Raw genomic sequence first — 24,388 nt, 5'->3', positions numbered from 1 at the left:
CTACACTATTTCCTTTAAGTATTCATTCATAAAACATTTATTGTTTAATGGCGGCGGTTATCATTTTAAACATATCCATCATTATGGGGGAAATAGCGCTAAACAGAACATTGATAGCCCCACACACACACACACACACACACACACACACACACTCGCGAACACCCCCACGCGCGCAGTATTGATGACTCACCGGGCACGAGATCCTCCTACACTCGATAAGGAGCTGAAGGCGCGTGAGGCGACAGTTGGCTCCGTGCCAAAGCGCGTGCTGAACACTTTTCACGCGCTCTGGTAAAGCACGCATACACAGCTCTGTAGATATCAGCTGGTTAAGTGGTTGTTGTTGTTTTTTTTTTTACCCCGTTTCCCCTCACATCACTCCTATAATTAATATGCGATGAAGCATACTCTCTGGAGAGAATAACAGTGTTGAACAAGGATGGAGAAACTTTTCCCACCTCCTGTATATGTGGGTTTCCTTCTTAGTTTCAACTTTTCAAATCCTAGTAAATACTATTCTGTTTATCTGAAGCTATGTTTTGAGTCAATACAGCTCTGGAAAAAAATAAGAGACCACTGCCCAATCTCCAGATTTGACCCCCTATTGAAACCTCTGGAATGTCATCAAGAGGAAGATGGATGGTCACAAACCATCAAGCAAAGCTGAGTGGTATAAAGAGTGGTATAAAGTTCCCCAACAGCAGTGTGAAAAACCGGTGGAGAGCATGAAGCCAAAACGCATGCAAATCGGGGTTATTCCACCAAATACTGATTTCTTAATGTTAATTATCCAAAGCATTAACACAATTTGTTTACAAATTATTTGTATTTTGTTTTATTTGACTTATTAAATCTCTGCAGATACTGCATGATCTTGGGTTATTTTGATGTGTTGTCATTTCCTTTAAATATACACTCTAAATAACAATAGTTATATTTTGAATTTAGGAGAAATCTTGTCAGCAGTTCACAAGAAAAAAACATAAGAAACTGATTATTTTGCAGTGGTCTCTTATTTTTTTCCCCAAGCTGTATCTTGTAGAAAGACTCACTGGTGACCATGTCCTGACCTCCTGACAGAGGCAATCATGTTTTAGGTTAAAATTTCACCACCAGCGTTCATGATGTTCACAAGAGCCCATGAACTTTACCTGCAAAACAGTATGAGTTTCATTGATCAAACATACAAAGCAGTGGATACTCTTTATTACATGAAGCTCCTCTTTACTGTATCCTAAACATGGTGATGACATTATGATATTCAGAACTTTGGGCCTTTTGCATACTTCTTATGGAGGTAGTGTTGAAACTAGGAGTTAACCCCCCCCCCCTTGTGAAACCCCCCTTGGATTCTTGGTATTGAAACTAGGTGTAGAAATCCTACTCTCCCATTACTGTGGTAATAACTCCCATTAGAGGGATGTGGTAGCTTAGTGGTTAAGGGGGTGGACTACTGATCAGAAGGTGTGAATTTGAATCCCAGGTCACCAAGCTGCCAGAGCTGGGCCCCTGAGCAAGGCCCTTAACCCTCAATTGCTCAGTTGTATAAAATGAGATAAGTCGCTCTGGATAAGGGCGTCTGCCAAATGGCAGAAATGTTAATGTACTGTGTACTCAGCTTTGTTCAGAAACTGAGGTAGACCTAATATTATTTTTTGAATAATGTTCAAAGAAAGACCATTTTACAGTGACACTTGAAAGTTTGTGAACCCTTTATAAGTTTCTTTATTTCTGCATAAATTTGACCAAAGACAACATGAATAAGCAAAGGAAACAGAAATATATATATATATATATTTTTTTTTTTTTTTTTTTCTTACAGGTGCATGTATTGGTGAGATGACATGTTTTTGTTTCATTTTTTGTGAACTACTGTCAATATTTCTAATATTTCTAATAACTATTGTTATTTAGAGTGTATATTTAAAGGAAATGACAACACATCAGAATAACCCAAGATCATACAGTATTTGCAGAGCTTTAATAACTCAAATAAAACAAAATGCAAATAATTTGTAAACAAATTGTGTTAATGCTTTGGCTAAATAACATTAAGAAATCAGTATTTGGTGGAATAACCCCGATTTGCATGAGTTTTGGCTTCATGCTCTCCACCAGTTTTTGCTGTTGGCTAACTTTATACCACTCTTTTTGCAAAAAAGCAAACAGCTCAGCTTTGCTTGATGGTTTGTGACCATCCATCTTCCTCTTGATGACATTCCAGAGGTTTTCAATAGGGTTCAAATCTGTTGATTGGGCAGTGGTCTCTTATTTTTTTTCCAGAGCTGTATATATATATATATATATATATATGGGGTTGGACAATGAAACTGAAACGCCTGGTTTTAGACCACAATAATTCATTAGTATGGTGTAGGGCCTCCTTTTGCGGCCAATACAGCATCAATTCGTCTTGGGAATGACAGATACAAGTCCTGCACAGTGGCCAGAGGGATTTTGAGCCATTCTTCTTGCAGAATAGTGGCCAGGTTACTACGTGATGCTGGTGGAGGAAAACGTTTCCTGACTCGCTCCTCCAAAACACCCCAAAGTGGCTCAATAATATTTAGATCTGGTGACTGTGCAGGCCATGGGAGATGTTCAACTTCACTTTCATGTTCATCACACCACTCTGTCACCAGTCTTGCTGTGTGTATTGGTGCATTATCATCCTGATACACGGCACCGCCTTCAGGATACAATGTTTGAACCATTGGGTGCACATGGTCCTCCAGAATGGTTCGGTAGTCCTTGGCAGTGATGCACCCATCTAGCACAAGTATTGGGCCTAGGGAATGCCATGATATTGCAGCCCAAACCATCACTGATCCACCCCCATGCTTCACTCTGGGCATGCAACAGTCTGGGTGGTACGCTTCTTTGGGGCTTCTCCACACCGTAACTCTCCTGGATGTGGGAAAGACAGTGAAGGTGGACTCATCAGAGAACAAATCATGTTTCACATTGTCCACAGCCCAAGATTTTCGCTGCTGGCACCATTGAAACCGACGTTTGGCATTGGCATGAGTAACCAAAGGTTTGGCTATAGCAGCCCGGCCATGTACATTGACCCTGTGGAGCTCCCGACGAACAGTTTTGGTGGAAACAGGAGAGTTGAGGTCCACATTTAATTCTGCAGTGAGTTGGGCAGCTGTGGTTTTATGTTTTTTGGATACAATCCGGGTTAGCACCCGGACATCCCTTTCAGACAGCTTCCTCTTGCGTCCACAGTTACTCCTGTTGGATGTGGTTCGTCCTTCTTGGTGGTATGCTGACATTACCCTGGATACCGTGGCTCTTGATACATCACAAAGACTTGCTGTCTTAGTCACAGATGCGCCAGCGAGATGTGCACCAACAATTTGTCCTCTTTTGAACTCTGATATGTCACCCATAATGTTGTGTGCATTGCAATATTTTAAGCAAAACTGTGCTATTACTCTGCTAATTAAACCTTCACACTCTGCTCTTACTGGTGGAATGTGCAGTCAATGAAGATTGGCCACCAGGCTGGTCAAATTTAGCCATGAAACCTCCAACACTGGCCAGTGTTTCAGTTTCATTGTCCAACCCCTGTATATACAAACTATGTGGCAAAAATATGTGAACATTTGCGTAGCAATAACTGCAATTAAACTTTTTCGGAATTTTAGCCCATTCCTCAGTACAGAACTTCCTCTACTATGGGATGTTGGTGGGTTTCCTCACATGAACTGCTTGATACAGGTCCTTCCACCACGTTCTATTGGATTAAAGTCAGGACTTTGTCTATTTATAAGACGTCTGGAAATCTGATGATGTTTTGGGTCATATTTATGCAGAAATATAGACAATACTAAAGGGTTCACAAACCTTCAGGCACCAGTGTCAGTCTCAGAGCTCTGGGCAAATCACTTTAGAAGCACATCAATTTATAATAGAAATAATCATTTACACACCAGTTCTCTGTCCTTTCTCAATAATACTATGATTTCTGATTGTTACCGCGATTAATTTTACTTTGACTTCCAAATTTTCTGATCATTACCCCTAATTTAAACTCCAATAATTTACTAAAATTTCTAAAAATGTGCTTCTTGGTGAAAGTTTATTTTCCTTAGTGATGGATGAAAAGTGATTTTATATGTAAACAAAAAAGTTAGACTGGAAATATTTCAGCCATCTGTTTTTTGTTTTTGTTTTTTTGCAGGTATGACATCGCACCTTGTTAGTTCTTCATTAGCTGACTCAGTGCTGTCTGTAAATCCTGCCTGGCTCTGACACACACACACACACACACACACACACACACACCATTTGGTTTTGAGGACTCAAGAGAAGGAAATGGATTTAATCAGTTCTGCTGTCTGTTTATGCTTGTGCCACTTCACTGTGATTCAACTCTAATTACTCCATATGCCACTGGGGAGTCATACAGAGGCGCATCCCATCAGCCCCTGCAGGTCTTCTCAAAAACCAGCAGCCACAAAGCAATGTGTGAGTACCAGCATCTCTAATTAGACAGCTGAAAGATGCAGAGAATGCAGGAAGGCTATGAGGATGACAGCAGTGTGTGACGATCATGGTAGAGCTTCATGCGTCAGAGGATCACTCAGATCAGTCACTGACGAAGAGAATATGAAACATGGGAGCACTAGTCATCCCTGCTGTAGGCAGCATGTGCAATTGCTTTGTGTAGCAACTTGCTGAGACAGCTGTGCACCAACTTCTAAACTAAGTTTATCAGGTAAACATACCATGTGAAGTTTCTCAGCCATCTTCTAGAGGAAGAAGAAGTCTTTATTATTGTCACATAATGCCAATCAGGCATAACATTATGAACACTGACAGGTGAAGTAAATAACACTGATTATCTCCTCATCGGCGGGTGGGGACCTCTGCATTACAGCACTGTGAAATTCTTTCTTTGCATATCCCAACTTTGGAAATTGGGGTCAGAGCATAGGGTCAGCCATGATACAGCACCCCTGGAGCAGAGAGGGTTAAGGGCCTTGCTTAGGGGCTCAACAGTGGCAGCTTGGTGGTGCTGGGGCTTGAACTGGGTTTCTACCTCATCCATTTAATGACTCCCACAAGACCTGGCTATAACAACCATATGTGGGCTTTCTCCAAACTTGCCACAAAGTTGTCTAGAATGTCCTTGTATGCTGTAGCAATAAGAATTTCCCTTCACTGGAATTAAAAGGTCCAAACCTGTTCCAACATGACAATGATCCTGTGCACAAGACACTCAAATGTCTTGCAGAGAACCCTGACTCTCACTCAACCCCACTGAACACCTTTGGGATGAAACAGGAACACCGATTGAACCTCAGGTCTCCTCACCCAACAGTGCCTGAGCTCACTAACGCTCTTGTGGCTGAATGAAGACAAATCCTTATAAAGATATGATTCAAAATCTAGTGTAAAGGGGAGATACACCGATCAGGGATAACATCATGAGCACTGAAAGGTGAAGTGAAAAACACTGATTATCTCCTCATCATGGCACCTGTTATATATGTCCTGTGAAAACCCCACCTCACAACTTACAGGACTTAAAGGATCGCAGACCTTAGAAAGACCACAGAAAGATACCACCGCACACCTTCAGGGATCTAGTGGAGTCCCTGCCTCGACATATCAGGGCTGTTTTAGCAGCAAAAAAGGGACCAACACAATATAAGGCAGGTGGTCATAATGTTATGCCTCATATAATGTATTTTATGGATAGTGTTCTATCCTCAACACTGACATGTCTCCATTTTCACTGGCCAACAGTATACTATAATCGATGACAAGTTGGTGTCCTTCTGTAATGACCAAGTTGTCAAGTTCAACACCAAATAATAAAATTTATTGTGAGGCAGATCTCAGAGTACTCACTGCTACAGGGCAAGTACTACCCAATTCTCTAATCTGATTGGTCAGTTTAGTTTCTTAATTCATTCAAATGATAAGTATATATTAACGTGCCTGTCGTTTCTATAGTAACAACTCATTTACAGGGACTGGTATGGTGGACAATTAGACAAAAAAAAGGGACACTCGGTTATGAATCCGGAGTGGACGATGACAGACATGCTGCATTAGTTTCAAAAGCTCAGCTGGACAGAATGAGTCCTGGACCGAAATGTTCGGGGGGTTTTTTCTGGTCAGTAATGTGCACACAAGAAGCTGAGGTGGTAGAAAGAGAAGAAGAAGAAGATGATGATGATGAAGAAGAAGAAGAAAAGCCTTTTTGAGCTGAGTCACAGATGTTCTCTTGTCAGCTTGAAAAGAAGTGTCTCAGGGGAGGGACAGAGAGAGGAAAGAAGAACTCGCATCTTAAAACTGTAACTCAGCTTGAATCAACAAACCCCATTCAGATGAAAGAGAGCTCATGTTCTGGAGGGAATGTGGGAGCTCTGTTTAGCGCTAGTGCACTCTCTGTGTGTGTGTGTGTGTGTGTGTGTATGCTAACAATAACGATAAAGATACACATGGAAACATGAAGGAAATTAAAATGCTGGATCTAATCACTTGAAAATTTGAAATCTTGTAAACACAATCTGTATTTGTTCATTTAATATTCTTCCCTTTTTAAGTACTTTATTAGTGAAATAAACAAACAAACAAACAAATAAATAAATAAATGCCGGCAAAATGTCAATGTTTTAAATATGCTGAAGATTGCTGCTGGTTATTAAAAATAATCAATTGAAATATCAAGTGACAGTGTACACTATATGGAAGACTGACCACACTGCTGTTTCTATCAGTGGGCTTTTATTGGCCATTAAGGACATGCATGTACTGGCCTACAGCTTCTTCATAAACACACACTGAATGCTTGCTCTTTTTTCTTTTTTTTTTTAACATAGACACTCCAACTTCTTACTGTGATTACTTTACAAGCAGGCTTAAATTTTTATATACAACAGCAAAAAAAAAATAAAAAAAATAAAAATAAAAATAAAGACAATCTACAGATCATATTCCCAAACCTGGCACTTTCCTTTTTGTCAGTTGCACGATATAAGCTTTTGGATAAAAACAATAAATTTACTTTGGACAGATTATGGACAAAATACACAAACAGAAGGAAATAAAAGGGTGTAGAAGAAATAAAACCCCTCAAATAAAAAAAAAAAAAGGCAAAGAATTCTTCCAAAGCACATGCTATGGCACTGTTAGTAAGTCTGGTATGTTTGATAAAAGTCTTATCCTTCTTTTTGTGTTTATGTTACTAGTGAGAGCGGGATACAGAACATCTGTATACAAGATATCTAGTGAAAATATTCAAAACTCAACCCATGAACCACTCCATATCTAAATGAATTAGAAATCAAATATGTTTGCTCCATTAGATTATTTTTTTAGAAAATAAGCAACATTTTAAAACGTGGCATCTTAAGAAATCCAGATGAATGTCTTTATGATACAGTATATATTTTATCCTTTTCCTTCGCTGGCATAAAATGTTACATCGTGCTAAACGGACACAGTCAAATAAACCATGTATACATTTATATCCTTCATATTGCTGAACTGTGCTGTAGAGGGAATAGCTGTGATTTAAACTATTTCATCTGGGTCCAGGTTTGAGCTTCTGAGCATGTAAAAAAAAAAAAATCTGTGTAGGTTTAGAAGGACAACTGGCTAACAGCTGCCTCATCTACAAACACGAGAAATGAGCAAGAAAAAAAATTGAAGAAGAAGGAGAAAGTGAGTGAGTGAGTGTGAGGAGCTGTGAACTTGGCAGATGGCAGGAGCACATGGAGCGTGATTTATAGCACAAGAGTCATAGTGTGTGGGCTTTATCCTGCTGGACACACATGGTAGTGTAAATTGTGGCAAAAACTTCTTTCGGACCAGGAGTAGGATTAGTTACCAAAAAAACTTCCATTAGGAGACGTTAGGATACAATACAATAGGATAGCTGTGTTATCTTGTTCCATAAACCAGCTAATTGAGGTGTAATTTATTTATTTATTCGTTATTTATTAATCCCAATCCATAAAGAATTGTAAGATCTGTCTAATTCTGCCCATTACCTGTTATTTATACCTGCCTCAACACTAATGAACTTGGTTCTGTTTCCAGTCATTCTAAACAGAATAAAGCATTTGTTACACAGTGCCGCACAAGCATCCTGCCATGTCCAATACGTCCCCGTGTTAATGAACATAGCCCTCCTTTGTACACAGTCTGACTGGCCGTCGCTCTCTGGCAGTTATTTTGCAGTGGGAATCACATTCTGGATGCACATCACTAACACTGACACACACACTACACCACACAGTGATCATTTAGCCACGAAACATAATAAGTGAATAAGTGATGCTTTACATTTGTAATTTAATTTGCTAATAGTAGCGAATATTAGCTTACAGTCTTGAGTCTTACTTTCTGTAGGCTTTGTATTGCTTTTTAATAATCTGACCAGGAAATTTAAGAATTTAGAGGCTACAAATATATTTTTGCCTGAACCTTCTACTTCTATAGGATGTGGTTATATCCTATTAGACATATTTAACCTATTTAAAATTGAATGATTTTTGTTTAGTTCCTCAAAAATTTACCTTGTGAGTCAACAGACCTTATACATTGAATCTCACCTGCACTGCAATTTTGTGCTTAATATATATTTTTATTTCCTAAGCCCTATGTCTAGGCATCTCTCTCAACACCTGCCTCAGATATGAAATAAACTTTTAAGTTGTAATTTATAAACCTATAAACATGCAAAACCTGGACTATCTGTTACTGTGGGAGTTTTCTCCAGCCTCTGGTCTCTGGGGGACAAAGAACCGAGGCTTCAGTCAGGCTTTTAGAAAAGTAGCCCTCGGCAGAATTACTTGTGCTCTTCTGAACATCTCATCCCTGTTTGCCTTATTCTGTCCTCTCATCTGGCCTCCTGCTCTCTCCTTCAATCAGACCACTCGTTTTCATCCAGCTCAGAGTCCTCGTCTGATTCGCTGTACTCCACAGCAATGCGGCGTGACAGAATTGTGGCTACATCATTGCCCACAGGCTCCTTCTTAGCCTCCAGCTCCCTCTGCTCCTGCACTTTCCTTAACTGGATTCCTGAGTGGGGGAAAAGAGGGAGATAAACCAGATAAATAAATACTAATTATCACTCACTAAGTTTTATATTAAAAATAATGATCAAAACTGGCTGGGAGGGATATGCATACTGTCTTTAACCTGTCAATCACAGGGACACTAGCCAATCAGAGGCATTTGTGAGCTCATGTATTTGAAAGAGGGCAGATTCTGCTGTTTCTTGTGATGCAGCTTGAGCGGCAGTTTGAAAAGATGCACTTGGATGGCTTCATGTCTCTCACTAACACGCAATCACTTTCCAAAGTTGGGGGAAAAAAATAGAAAAATATGCGTAATGGCCAGGGATTCTCAGCTCACACTGTGTAGTACATCTTGATATGTGCTGAGCGGTTACCATTTTAAATTCCAAACTGAAAAGAGTATGACTCCTGGGACTGAAACTAATTGGTGTAAAGCTTTTTTTCTGGTTCTTTTGACATTCAAGCCACAATTTTCTTTCTCACCTCGGCGTATGGCAGCTAGCAGGTCACTCCTAGCGTCACTCATGGGGACCAGGGGCACCTGAACCTTCCTGGGTGCTGCCGGGTCAGCGGGGGCTGAAGGCAGGCTGTGTGTGAGTGGGTGTGTGTGTGTAGGGGGTCCGGATGGAGGTGGTGGAGGAGCTGCGGGAGGAGAAGAGCCGTAGGGGCGGGATAGGGAGGCCATGGTGCTGGCAGGAAGAGAGGAGGAAGAGGAGGAGGAGGGAGCAGTCGGGCTGTCAAAGGCTGTCTGAGCTGAGGGGATGAGTGGAGGAGGTGGAGGAGGAGGAGCAGGAGGGATGAAGAACTCGGAGTGCTGGGATTGTTGAATGCTGTAGGAAGAAATGTAGGAAACATGTTCAGTCTTATAAAAATGTTTTTTTATGAGGATAAAAATAAGTGTAAGTTATAGTAATGTGATTTCACACATATTATATTTTAAACACACACACACCTGTAGTCTTTAGCCTGAGCTGGGCGAGGGCCGTTGACGGTGGGGTCAGTGGGCGGGGTTGTGTGTGAAGCTTGGATTCTTTCCAGCGTGTCTCTCCCAGCTGGAGTGGACAGGGTGCCAGTGGGCCGGTAGCCTCGCTGCAGAGTCTGGGTGGGAGTGAGGATGAGCTCTTTGCTGTCCGTGGTGGAGTGAGCACTGCATGGTGGCGTTTGTTGTCCAGGCCGATTTGGGCTGCCAGGATACGAGTGTTCACCTACATCTGATAACACCGACCTGAGAGCACAAGAGGAGACTGCAAATCATCTCATGTAGGTGGAGCACTTGTGAATCACAGTGACTATTTGTTATACTTCTTCAGTTAAAGTTCAGTCCAAACTCTATAATAGGTGGGTTGAGATTTGATAATTGAAGGCCATACCACATAACATTCATCCTCACTGAACAATTCAGTTAGCACTTTGCCCTGTTGTTGGGGTGGAGACTCTTTTTTCCTGTCTAGATGTACAATGACTTTAATAAACTGCTACAAATAATTAAAATGACCACTAGAGGGCAGCAAAGAGAAAGGACAAAAATAAATCCAGTACTCATGAGTTAGTATTGGGTTCATACTGGATGAAGGCTGTTTCTTACCTGTTGTCGGGTGAAAGTGAGCCCTCTGACGACATGCCGTGGTATGGGGAGGGTGTAAAGCGAGCATCGGGGCGAAATTCTTTGTCGTAAGCCAGCACGTTCCATTCCTGTCTGCGGTTACGTGCTTTCCGAACCTTCTTCACCTCACGACCTGGTTCCTCTACCTGCTTCTGCTGCTCCTGAGAGAGAGAGAGAGAGAGAGAGAGACACAAACACAAATTCACACACAAAAAACTGCAAAATTATTTCTAATGTGCTCTATTAATTTCTATTCTACACACATAGTTTTAGAATCACACACACACACACAGACTGACAGGATTCAGTAACTGAGAAATCAGAGAAGCTGGTGAAAAATCAAAAGGACACATGAAGGGCTGGCTATCTGGACTGAAACATGGATGATGAAAGTAACGAGGAAGAGGAGGGAGGAACGAGAGCAGCAATAAGGCAGGTCTCTTACAGAGCAGAAGAGGGGACTTCTGGGAGCGGCCTGCCTGGACAGGGACTTAGACTGGGCCGTGTGAGCCTGAGCCGGACCGCTCGTCTGGACAGAGGGTGCATAGTCTTTCTGGTTAGAATGATGACACACGCGCAAACATTCACAGACACACACAGAGGGGAAAACGCCTGGCACAGTGCTGATGTGGGTGGAAAATGGAGCTGACGTGTTGGCATCCCGATTCTATTAGTCTCATTGGAAAAGACATGACTACATAGCAAATTTGCTGTGATATGAGCTGAAACATCTGAGTAAACATTAGAACTTTGCTGCAGTGGCCCTGGTTTCCATTTAATGTCTGAGAGGAACTCACTGCTCATAGACAATGTATGATTACTGTTAAACATTATACACAGATATAGAAAAATTCAAGCATAGTACATAAACCCTGATGTTTTGAACAAAATTGGGAAGTATATACGTGTATATGTGAAATCTGTATAATGAGTATATATATATGTATATATATATATGATGAACTGTATCACTTTCCTTATGAATTAATATTTCTGCTACTGCTGAGCAAGGCCCTTAACCCTCTAATGCTCAGTAAAAATGATATAAAATCTATGTTGCTCTGGATAAAGGCGTGTACCAAATGACAGAAATGTAAATGTTAGGTAAAAAGCTAGCCTACTAATTTAATAAACTAGCCTGCTTTAGACAAGCCATGTTTGTTTATCAATATTAGTTGATGTTTATCTGTCTCTCAAAATGATAGAGCTAGCAAAGATTGTTAAAAAAAATCAGTTTCCCCCCCCATAGAAAACAAATATATTTACCAACACAAAAATCCATGTGCTGCACTAATAAACACTCCACTGCATTACCTGTGAAAAGTGTGCACCTCCTTAGCATGTGTGTCCTGTCTTGTTACCCATATGTGAAGGGAAACTAGGTGTGTAATATCACAAATACGTTTGAGGTGAATATACTGATGATCTTGATACTGCATAGCAAATGTAATCCAAAGGGGTGGAGTTGGTAAATACTGAGGAATTGCACAAGTAAAACTGATGCTGAGTGTGTGCGTGTGTGTGTATCAAGTGGAGGGTAATGATTATGATTAGTAATGGAAGCAGCAACCGAAGATAAACACTGAAGCCGATAATGCATTTCTCTTAAACCCGCACCCCCGCATACCTTCTGCCGTCTCTTCTCTTTCCTCTTGTCCTCTGTGGCTTGCAGCATTTTCTCCTTCCAGAGGTTGAAGAAGTATGACGGGTCTGTGTAAAACTTCAGCGCGTCCTTCTTATCATCTCTGTAGAGCAGAATGAGAGACGGAGAGAGACATCGGTATAGAGAGAATTACATTATTCATTCACTTTGTGTTGTTTTGTTTGTCCAGAAGTGCTAAAAAGTCACAGGATGTCCATCTGTCGTCACTGCACACATCCTCATGACACATGCTCATACTGCATCACATTAACACATATCACCCACTAACTTTCCCTCTCTCTTTCTTCCTCACTTCATATACCCTACCAGACTCGTTTGCTCCTTCACTGTGTGCATCTGGATCACTGACAAGAAAATACAAATATGTATAGATGTATAGATGTACTGAAGAGAGAATAGACTGAAAAAATAAACACTGGATAATTCATTCAATAACATACCAGTGTCCAATAACTATTAAAGACTGAAGACTAAAATTATTAGACAGACAGACAGACAGACAGACAGACAGACAGACAGACAGACAGACAGACAGACAGACAGATAGATAGATAGATAGATAGATAGATAGATAGATAGACAGACAGACAGACAGACAGGCAAGCAGATAGACAGACAGACAGACAGACAGACAGGCAGACAGGCAGATAGATAGACAGACAGATAGATAGATAGATAGATAGATAGATAGATAGATAGATAGATAGATAGACAGACAGACAGACAGACAGGCAGGCAGATAGATAGATAGACAGACAGACAGACAGACAGACAGACAGACAGAACAGATAGATAGATAGATAGATAGATAGATAGATAGATAGATAGATAGATAGATAGATAGATAGATAGATAGACAGACAGACAGACAGACAGACAGGCAGGCAGATAGATAGATAGACAGACAGACAGACAGACAGACAGGCAGACAGGCAGATAGATAGACAGACAGATAGATAGACAGACAGATAGATAGATAGATAGATAGATAGATAGATAGATAGATAGATAGATAGATAGATAGATAGATAGATAGATAGATAGATAGATAGATAGATAGATAGATAGATAGATAGATAGATAGATAGATAGATACTTTATTCATCCCAATGGGAAATTTACATTAAAACACTGGTCAGGATATACTGATTAGTAGCTTGGAATAAAAGTATAAATGTTATGATAAATAAAAAACAAAAGGCATGAATGCTAAACAAGGGCAATAAAAAGGATACAAGCTGGTTATAAAATGGGCATTAGGAAAAGAAATTGAGTTGTAAAGTTGCTGGACCTGTACGGTGTGAGGATATTGAGTGGAGGTGGTTTGTCTCCACACTGGTAAATCTCCATGACAGGGTTGGGGATAGAGGCACGTGACACCACCTGCTGATCCTGAATGGTGGAACTCTTAAACGCCTTCCTCATGTTGATGTCCTGTAGTGAGACTGAAAAAAGGGGGAAAAGAAGGAAAAGAAAGGAAATAGGAGACACATAATCAGTAAAAGAAGTACAGCCACTAAAGATCATAATGATATGGTAATAATAATAATAATATTATTACTACTACTACTACTACTAATAAAAATAATAGTAATGAAGCAGACAGGAAGTGTGTATACATGGTGTACTATGTGTACATTGTCATGTACTATGACCTTTGATACAACATTACCACATGGACAACCACGTCGTCTGCACGAACATCAGCACATTCAGTAACATCTCTAGTACAGATGTCTCAGTCACACCTCAGTCTATTGTATCAGACAGTATATCTAATACAGCATAGTGTGTAGAGCTTGCAGGCAACATTATTCTGCTGACTTGCAGACGGTTGTAGTGTATATGGTATTACCCTGATGATACAGGTAAGGGCAAATCCTAAATCAGTTTGCAGGTGTTCCTCTGCTTAAATCCATCCTAAAGCTCTTTAGAGCAAAGGGATTTTCCCCTACAGAGAGTGTACAGAGCACATTCCCAGCCCTGACAGATGGACATTCTCACATGCACTCTTTCTCATCTTCTCTCTGCAGAAAAGGGTGCACAGTCTGGCTGGTTTGAGCAATGACACACACACACACTCAGATTCTGTCACAGCACTTGTCTCTATGCTGTAGAGTGCTTCAGCTCCATATGGCCTACTGTGGCTTTAAACAGCACCATCATATTCACACAGCATTCACACACGCTCATCAATACACCCTGGATAGGATACCAGTTACTCACAGGGCAACACAAACACACACACAAACACACACACACACACACAAACACACAAACACACACACACCTACACCTCTCCGCTAGCTTGCATGTTTCTGGGACGTGGATAGGAAACCAGAGAAACCCACACAGACACTAGCAGGAGATACAGAAACCTACACAGAGAGTATTAATAATTCTAACACTGTTTCCTGAACTGAAAACTTTTTCAGATGAAAGAATGTGTGTGGGTTTTTGGTCATGATCATGCACAAAAGTTCCTCAGTAACTGGAATTGCAAACAACTTCCTCATCCTTAGGCCTTTATAAATGGAGTGGAACTGCCACAGTTTTGATTTTAATTGATATAATAATGCTTACTAATATTTCTACTAGTATTACTAATACTTACTAGTATTACTAGTATTTTAACAATGGCGCTTGATTTTCTTTTCTCAGTACACTACAGATACAGTAAATAAAGATAAGGTTAAAAATGCTGGAGTATCTCTTTAATATACTGTATTAAGGTATATATAAGGTATAATTCAATACAGTTAGGAACTGATTATCTTGAAGATCAGAGTTTAGAGTAAATAATAACAATATTAATGTGTATTTAAATCCCTACATGGCGTGACTGTTTACCCTGAGTGCAGATTGAACACAGATATGATTATATATGTAAATACAGTGAGGCAGTAGACCAGTGGAAATGCGGTGAGGTATTAATTATTCATGAGCTATTACACAGAGCTGAGCCGTAATAAAACACTGATTAGGCCTTAAGGACGACGGCGCCGTCTGATCGAACATTTAAGATTAAACGGGGTGCGATTTTGTACACGGCTGAGAAACCTGTAATCAATCTGCGAGTCTTTATGTGGGTTAATCTAAAACGGACGAGTGTGATGGACAGTCACGTTCTTTTTAATAAATCTGCCACAAGAAACGTCTGCAGATTCCCACGATGCAGCAGCTGAAGCACGGTCTGCTAGGAACAGAATCATGTTTCAGTGTTTATTTGGTTGGTCATGTTGTTTCATTCATCTTCAGTTTTCACAGCCACATTCCTTCAGTCCTTCACTGGCTTGCTGTGTACAAATCTCTGTTACATAAAGGACACAAAGGACAGCCTGGCTACACAGCTGAATGACATCTCCCTCTGCTGCTGCTGCTGCTGCTGCTAAACCTCACTCAGCAGTGTGTGACTCTAACATAAATGTAGACAGAAAGAAAGAAAGAAAGAAAGAAAGACAAAAGAAAGAAAGAAAGAAAGAAAGAAAGAAAGAAAGAAAGAAAGAAAGAAAGAAAGAAAGAAAGAAATCTCCCTCTGCTGCTAAACCTCACTCAGCAGTGTGTGATTCTAACATAAATGTAGAAAGAAAGAAAGAAAGAAAGAAAGAAAGAAAGAAAGAAAGAAAGAAAGAAAGAAAGAAAGAAAGAAAGAAAGAAAGAAAGAAAGAAAGAAAGAAACAAGGAAGGAAGGAAGGACAAAAGAAGGAAACAATGAAGGAAGGAAGGCCAAAAGAAAGAAAGAAAGAAAGAAAGAAAGAAAGAAAGAAAGAAAGAAAGAAAGAAAGAAAGAAAGAAAGAAAGAAAGAAAGAAAGAAAGAAAGAAAGAAAGAAAGAAAGAAAGAAAGAAAGAAAGAACTGCACTCATGTGATGTGAGTGTTTCATATGGAGGAAGTGAACAGTCACAGCAGAGGGATTTCAGCATCTGCTCTGAATTGTCCATATCTGCAGTAATTAATGAAGAGTTCTCAGATCTGTGACTATATACTGTATACTGAGCTATCACTCAGCTTTATCCTGCAGATCTACAGTATTATTCTGTACATAGCCCTGTGTTCTGTACTGTGTGCTGTATATAACCCTGTGTTCTGTACTGTGTGCTGTATATATCCCTGTGTTCTGTACTGTGTGGTGTATATAACCCTGTGTTCTGTACTGTGTGCTGTATATAACCCTGTGTTCTGTACTGTGTGCTGTATATATCCCTGTGTTCTGTACTGTGTGCTGTATATAACCCTGTTCTGTACTGTGTGCTGTATATAACCCTGTGTTCTGTACTGTGTGCTGTATATATCCCTGTGTTCTGTACTGTGTGCTGTATATAACCCTGTGTTCTGTACTGTGTGCTGTATATATCCCTGTGTTCTGTACTGTGTGCTGTATATATCCCTGTGTTCTGTACTGTGTGCTGTATATAACCCTGTGTTCTGTACTGTGTGCTGTATATATCCCTGTGTTCTGTACTGTGTGGTGTATATAACCCTGTGTTCTGTACTGTGTGGTGTATATAACCCTGTGTTCTGTACTGTGTGCTGTATATAACCCTGTGTTCTGTACTGTGTGCTGTATATATCCCTGTGTTCTGTACTGTGTGCTGTATATAACCCTGTGTTCTGTACTGTGTGCTGTATATATCCCTGTGTTCTGTACTGTGTGGTGTATATAACCCTGTGTTCTGTACTGTGTGCTGTATATATCCCTGTGTTCTGTACTGTGTGCTGTATATAACCCTGTGTTCTGTACTGTGTGCTGTATATAACCCTGTGTTCTGTACTGTGTGGTGTATATAACCCTGTGTTCTGTACTGTGTGCTGTATATATCCCTGTGTTCTGTACTGTGTGCTGTATATAACCCTGTGTTCTGTACTGTGTGCTGTATATAACCCTGTGTTCTGTACTGTGTGCTGTATATATCCCTGTGTTCTGTACTGTGTGGTGTATATAACCCTGTGTTCTGTACTGTGTGGTGTATATATCCCTGTGTTCTGTACTGTGTGGTGTATATAACCCTGTGTTCTGTACTGTGTGGTGTATATAACCCTGTGTTCTGTACTGTGTGCTGTATATATCCCTGTGTTCTGTACTGTGTGGTGTATATAACCCTGTGTTCTGTACTGTGTGCTGTATATAGCCCTGTGTTCTGTACTGTGTGGTGTATATAACCCTGTGTTCTGTACTGTGTGCTGTATATAACCCTGTGTTCTGTACTGTGTGCTGTATATAACCCTGTGTTCTGTACTGTGTGCTGTATATAACCCTGTGTTCTGTACTGTGTGCTGTATATATCCCTGTGTTCTGTATATAACCCTGTGTTCTGTACTGTGTGGTGTATATAACCATGTTCTGTACTGTGTGGTGTATATAACCCTGTGTTCTGTACTGTGTGGTGTATATAACCCTGTGTTCTGTACTGTGTGCTGTATATAACCCTGTGTTCTGTACTGTGTGGTGTATATAACCATGTTCTGTACTGTGTGGTGTATATAACCCTGTGTTCTGTACTGTGTGGTGTATATAGCCCTGTGTTCTGTACTGTGTGGTGTATATAACCCTGTGTTCTGTACTGTGTGCTGTATATAGCCCTGTGTTCTGTACTGTGTGCTGTATATAACCCTGTGTTCTGTACTGTGTGCTGTATATAACCCTGTTCTGTACTGTGTGCTGTATATAACCCTGTGTTCTGTACTGTGTGCTGTACATAACCCTGTGTTCTGTACTGTGTGCTGTATATAACCCTGTTCTGTACTGTGTGCTGTATATAACCCTGTGTTCTGTACTGTGTGCTGTACATAACCCTGTGTTCTGTACTGTGTGCTGTATATAACCCTGTTCTGTACTGTGTGGTGTATATAGCCCTGTGTTCTGTACTGTGTGTTGTATATAGCCCTGTGTTCTGTACTGTGTGCTGTACATAGCCCTGTGTTCTGTACTGTGTGCTGTACATAGCCCTGTGTTCTGTACTGTGTGCTGTACATAGCCCTGTGTTCTGTACTGTGTGGTGTATATAGCCCTGTGTTCTGTACTGTGTGGTGTATATAACCCTGTGTTCTGTACTGTGTGGTGTATATAACCCTGTGTTCTGTACTGTGTGGTGTATATAACCCTGTGTTCTGTACTGTGTGGTGTATATAGCCCTGTGTTCTGTACTGTGTGCTGTATATAGCCCTGTGTTCTGTACTGTGTGCTGTATATAGCCCTGTGTTTTGTACTGTGTGCTGTATATAGCGCTGTGTTCTGTACTGTGTGCTGTATATAACCCTGTTCTATACTGTGTGGTGTATATAGCCCTGTGTTCTGTACTGTGTGGTGTATATAACCCTGTGTTCTGTACTGTGTGGTGTATATAGCCCTGTGTTCTGTACTGTGTGGTGTATATAACCCTGTGTTCTGTACTGTGTGCTGTATATAACCCTGTGTTCTGTACTGTGTGCTGTATATAACCCTGTGTTCTGTACTGTGTGGTGTATATAACCCTGTGTTCTGTACTGTGTGCTGTATATAACCCTGTGTTCTGTACTGTGTGCTGTATATAACCCTGTTCTGTACTGTGTGGTGTATATAACCCTGTGTTCTGTACTGTGTGGTGTATATAACCCTGTTCTGTACTGTGTGGTGTATATAACCCTGTTCTGTACTGTGTGGTGTATATAACCCTGTTCTGTACTGTGTGGTGTATATAACCCTGTGTTCTGTACTGTGTGGTGTATATAACCCTGTGTTCTGTACTGTGTGCTGTATATAACCCTGTTCTGTACTGTGTGGTGTATATAACCCTGTGTTCTGTACTGTGTGGTGTATATAACCCTGTTCTGTACTGTGTGGTGTATATAACCCTGTTCTGTACTGTGTGGTGTATATAACCCTGTTCTGTACTGTGTGGTGTATATAACCCTGTGTTCTGTACTGTGTGGTGTATATAACCCTGTGTTCTGTACTGTGTGGTGTATATAGCCCTGTGTTCTGTACTGTGTGCTGTATATAACCCTGTTCTGTACTGTGTGGTGTATATAACCCTGTTCTGTACTGTGTGGTGTATATAACCCTGTGTTCTGTACTGTGTGCTGTATATAGCCCTGTGTTCTGTACTGTGTGGTGTATATAACCCTGTGTTCTGTACTGTGTGTTGTATATAGCCCTGTGTTCTGTACTGTGTGGTGTATATAACCCTGTGTTCTGTACTGTGTGGTGTATATAACCCTGTGTTCTGTACTGTGTGCTGTATATAACCCTGTGTTCTGTACTGTGTGCTGTATATAACCCTGTGTTCTATACTGTGTGCTGTATATAGCCCTGTGTTCTGTACTGTGTGGTGTATATAACCCTGTGTTCTGTACTGTGTGGTGTATATAACCCTGTTCTGTACTGTGTGGTGTATATAACCCTGTGTTCTGTACTGTGTGGTGTATATAACCCTGTGTTCTGTACTGTGTGCTGTATATAACCCTGTGTTCTGTACTGTGTGGTGTATATAACCCTGTGTTCTGTACTGTGTGCTGTATATATCCCTGTGTTCTGTACTGTGTGCTGTATATAACCCTGTGTTCTGTACTGTGTGCTGTATATAACCCTGTGTTCTGTACTGTGTGCTGTATATATCCCTGTGTTCTGTACTGTGTGGTGTATATAACCCTGTGTTCTGTACTGTGTGGTGTATATAGCCCTGTGTTCTGTACTGTGTGGTGTATATAACCCTGTGTTCTGTACTGTGTGGTGTATATAACCCTGTGTTCTGTACTGTGTGGTGTATATAGCCCTGTGTTCTGTACTGTGTGCTGTATATAACCCTGTGTTCTGTACTGTGTGGTGTATATAACCCTGTGTTCTGTACTGTGTGGTGTATATAACCCTGTGTTCTGTACTGTGTGCTGTATATATCCCTGTGTTCTGTACTGTGTGGTGTATATAACCCTGTGTTCTGTACTGTGTGGTGTATATAACCCTGTGTTCTGTACTGTGTGGTGTATATAGCCCTGTGTTCTGTACTGTGTGGTGTATATAACCCTGTGTTCTGTACTGTGTGGTGTATATAACCCTGTGTTCTGTACTGTGTGCTGTATATATCCCTGTGTTCTGTACTGTGTGGTGTATATAACCCTGTGTTCTGTACTGTGTGGTGTATATAGCCCTGTGTTCTGTACTGTGTGCTGTATATAACCCTGTGTTCTGTACTGTGTGGTGTATATAACCCTGTGTTCTGTACTGTGTGGTGTATATAGCCCTGTGTTCTGTACTGTGTGGTGTATATAGCCCTGTGTTCTGTACTGTGTGCTGTATATAACCCTGTTCTGTACTGTGTGGTGTATATATCCCTGTGTTCTGTACTGTGTGGTGTATATAACCCTGTGTTCTGTACTGTGTGGTGTATATAGCCCTGTGTTCTGTACTGTGTGGTGTATATAACCCTGTGTTCTGTACTGTGTGGTGTATATAACCCTGTGTTCTGTACTGTGTGCTGTATATATCCCTGTGTTCTGTACTGTGTGGTGTATATAACCCTGTGTTCTGTACTGTGTGGTGTATATAGCCCTGTGTTCTGTACTGTGTGCTGTATATAACCCTGTGTTCTGTACTGTGTGGTGTATATAACCCTGTGTTCTGTACTGTGTGGTGTATATAGCCCTGTGTTCTGTACTGTGTGGTGTATATAGCCCTGTGTTCTGTACTGTGTGGTGTATATAACCCTGTGTTCTGTACTGTGTGGTGTATATATCCCTGTGTTCTGTACTGTGTGGTGTATATAACCCTGTGTTCTGTACTGTGTGCTGTATATAACCCTGTGTTCTGTACTGTGTGCTGTATATAACCCTGTGTTCTGTACTGTGTGGTGTATATAACCCTGTGTTCTGTACTGTGTGCTGTATATAACCCTGTGTTCTGTACTGTGTGGTGTATATAACCCTGTGTTCTGTACTGTGTGGTGTATATATCCCTGTGTTCTGTACTGTGTGGTGTATATAACCCTGTGTTCTGTACTGTGTGCTGTATATAACCCTGTGTTCTGTACTGTGTGGTGTATATAGCCCTGTGTTCTGTACTGTGTGGTGTATATAACCCTGTGTTCTGTACTGTGTGGTGTATATAACCCTGTGTTCTGTACTGTGTGGTGTATATAGTCCTGTGTTCTGTACTGTGTAGTGTGTGTTGCACCATGGGAGACGGGGCGTATCCACTTCCAATCACGCTGCTGAGCTCTGCAGCTACAAGAACTGTTACAATCAGCTGTTAACATCTGGTCAACAAAAACTGAGTTTTAGTACAAGCACTTATCTCCCAATCAGACTGCAGATGTTATTGATCTGGACATGGCTGGCCTGTGCAGCACTCGGACTGATTGGTATGCAGCAGGACTCTCTCGTTGACACCATCATCTCTACAATTCATTTTAACCTTCTTTTTCTCTTTTATCTACAACGTTCATCGCTCTCTTCATCTCTTTTATCCATGTCTGCGTGTACATAAGGAATAAAAGAGCAGCAGAAACCTGATGTCTGGTTATGAATAAATAATCACAGCGCACATAATGGGGGAAGGGCTGCAGTGACCCCTCCCCCATCTCAAGCCTCATACAAAATGGCCACACACACACACACACAGTTTATCAATATTCAGGGGCAGTTTTTTTCTTCACTGCTGGCGCTCTGGAGCATTATCCCCGCTCGGCCTCGCTCCATGCCATATACAGTCACGGGGTCATTTGCAGGTCGGTCACATACTCAAAACATCACTTAATGGATCCCCTAGGGACGTTTGACAGTGCAGACACTCAAAGTGTGTGTGAAGCATGTCTGCGTTTCTCCCACAGGATCGTCAATGTCAGGTTTAATTGGAAGATGAGGCGGAATACTCCTTCCTTCCACTGCTTTTAATGGACAAATTTTATATTCATGTTCGATAATAAATAAATAAAACCGCCACTTACTTTATTAGAAGTAACCGAGACAGATGTTGTTTGAAGTGTGTTTACTGTGTAAGGTTCAGATCAGTGGGGAAAATTTGTTTCAAGGAAAATTCCAATGGTTTCTCTAAAAAAAAAAATGTCCTTGGTATAATCTGCCACACAACCTTCACTTGGTTTCAGCTTGATAAAACATTTATCAGTCAATTCCAAGCATAAGAGAGAAAAAACACTCCTAAAATATTCCCAAAGCTAATTCTGTTATCTGGTACAATCCTCACTGCTTCAATCCTACATCATATAATAGCACAGGAACAGAAAACAAAGCAAACGATCGTTATTTATTTGGGATATTATATTTACAGGCAGATTTTCTTTCATTCTTTTCACTAAATATTACTGTTGATCTTCTCATACAGACTTAGAAACAAAACCTCCTGGCAAAGAAACAGCCTACGGATCTGTATGAATTAGTACAAACACAAAACAGTGCAGGTTTAAGTGCTTCAGCTCCACCTCTCTCAGTGAGAAACTGGGGCATCACTGCACAGTGCACATGGAGGGGGCAGGGGGTAAACAGAGGGAGGGTAACCGGTTTCACCCACAGATACGCCGAGAGGGAGCTGCCCGGAATGAGGACATGAAACGCTGTGATAAAAGGAGAGCAGGAGCAGGGGAACAGCAGGAGGGTGAGGAGGGAAATTATTTCAGTCAATAGGACATTCTCTCTCTCCCTCTTGTTCTTATTTAAAAGCTAGGTCACTTTACCAACTATAGTCTCAACGGAGATTTTAATAGGGGACAGCGCTCAGAGGAGAACTCGCTCCCTCTCATACTGATAGCATGAACTTTACAACATGCTTTTATAGGAAATCTGGATCGGCTCATACCTTCTTCCACAGTCGAGTCCAGCTGGGTGACTTTAACAGCCAGCAGGTCCACACGCTCCTGCAGGTGACTCATGCGCAAGCAGAAACTGTTGGCTTCTTTAAACAACTCCCCGAAGATGTCTTCTGCATGGCGACCTGAAAAAGAGCCAGCTGTACTAAGAAAAAAATCTCACCTGCCTTCAGTACCTCACCGACAGAATGAGGAATCAGGAGAAAGAGAGGAAGAACAGACTATTGGATATTAGGGATACACATGGGAAATAATTCTGTAGAGAAATAAACAAACAATAATTTTCACTAAATAGAAGCATTTTTTGTTTGGGGCTAAAATTACTACAGTGGAAGGAATAAATATAAGTTTAGGAATTTTGCTTTCTGTGTTTGAAAAATATTATTGCAAGCTACATGAAGAAATCTTATGTATGTGTGTTAAGCTCTTCCTCCACTGCATGACAAGACAACACACATACAGAGAGACTTAAAGACTGCGACTCGATCCATATACACATAACACACACTACATTGTATTCCTAAATAGCAAAAGTACTGACAAAATATTTAACGAGGTAGTATGCAGTTCAAGATACTAGTGACTTAATCCCAGTCTCAGTCGTCATGCCCATGAAAGAAATGGAAACAGTTCAGGAGTTTTGAAGTCGTCATCCGCCTGGTTAGACTCTACAGGATTTCTGTGAGATGTGTGTGTTGTGTTTTGTAATGTTCCACCTGGAAACAAAGCCGCCAGGACGCTCGACTCCCCTCATGGAAGAAGGTAGCCATGGTGTGACAATAAGCGCTTAAGGATCAGCTAAACGCTGGATTTTCCCTAAAATGATGTCAAGCTCACTTTAGAGACTTCATTAAATGAACGATCTATTTTTACACGCCGGTCTGTTTTTGTAGGGTCATTGACTTGAATCTGATGCTGAACAAAACGGACTGTGATTGGTTCCTTTACATGTCCGTCAGACGCTCTCTTGGGCTTGTCTTTGGCTGCTGTGGAGTCCAGACCTTCTGCCAGCAGTCTGAAGGCCTGGCTAGGCGAGAGTACTGGTGCCTCTGAGGATATAATTATCTGCCCTAATTTCCTTAATATTACAGAACTTATTTGTCACAGTTACTGAGAACCGGGTGAAGGAGACAAAACTCTCGGTTACGCCTATCAATAATCTCTGAAGCCGATTAGACACAGCTAGCCCCAACCCTAGCTACATACCCATAACCTGTGGTCACTTCTTATGTGTGTATATTTATTACTCTACACGTTTTCTTTTCACGTTTTTTTTACA

At 40.9% G+C, this 24,388-nt stretch overlaps 1 protein-coding gene across 4 annotated transcripts in view; it reads right to left on the bottom strand.

Annotated features, from left to right (window-relative positions):
• Nucleotides 1–6,731: 6,731 nt before the first annotated feature.
• The window catches only part of zgc:109889 (uncharacterized protein LOC553542 homolog), a 29,661-nt gene continuing 12,004 nt past the window's right edge, over nt 6,732–24,388 (bottom strand). For 3 of the 4 annotated variants that reach the window (XM_058395977.1, XM_058395978.1, XM_058395976.1), the window contains 8 exons: nt 23,100–23,234; nt 13,608–13,761; nt 12,281–12,398; nt 11,099–11,182; nt 10,636–10,814; nt 10,003–10,275; nt 9,534–9,880; nt 6,732–9,051 (listed from right to left, as the gene is read on the bottom strand). In XM_058395977.1, coding sequence (XP_058251960.1) covers nt 8,894–9,051; nt 9,534–9,880; nt 10,003–10,275; nt 10,636–10,814; nt 11,099–11,182; nt 12,281–12,398; nt 13,608–13,761; nt 23,100–23,234 — 1,448 coding nt within the window. In that variant the 3' untranslated portion in view covers nt 6,732–8,893. The remainder of the gene's footprint in view (nt 9,052–9,533; nt 9,881–10,002; nt 10,276–10,635; nt 10,815–11,098; nt 11,183–12,280; nt 12,399–13,607; nt 13,762–23,099; nt 23,235–24,388) is intronic. The other variant, XM_058395979.1, reaches the window with a different exon arrangement.

This window comes from Hemibagrus wyckioides, linkage group LG07 (assembly GCF_019097595.1).
Source record: "Hemibagrus wyckioides isolate EC202008001 linkage group LG07, SWU_Hwy_1.0, whole genome shotgun sequence".
Lineage (NCBI taxonomy): Eukaryota > Metazoa > Chordata > Actinopteri > Siluriformes > Bagridae > Hemibagrus > Hemibagrus wyckioides.
The sequence above is the reverse complement of the archived record's forward strand: the minus strand, read 5'-3'. Positions and strand labels throughout refer to the sequence as shown.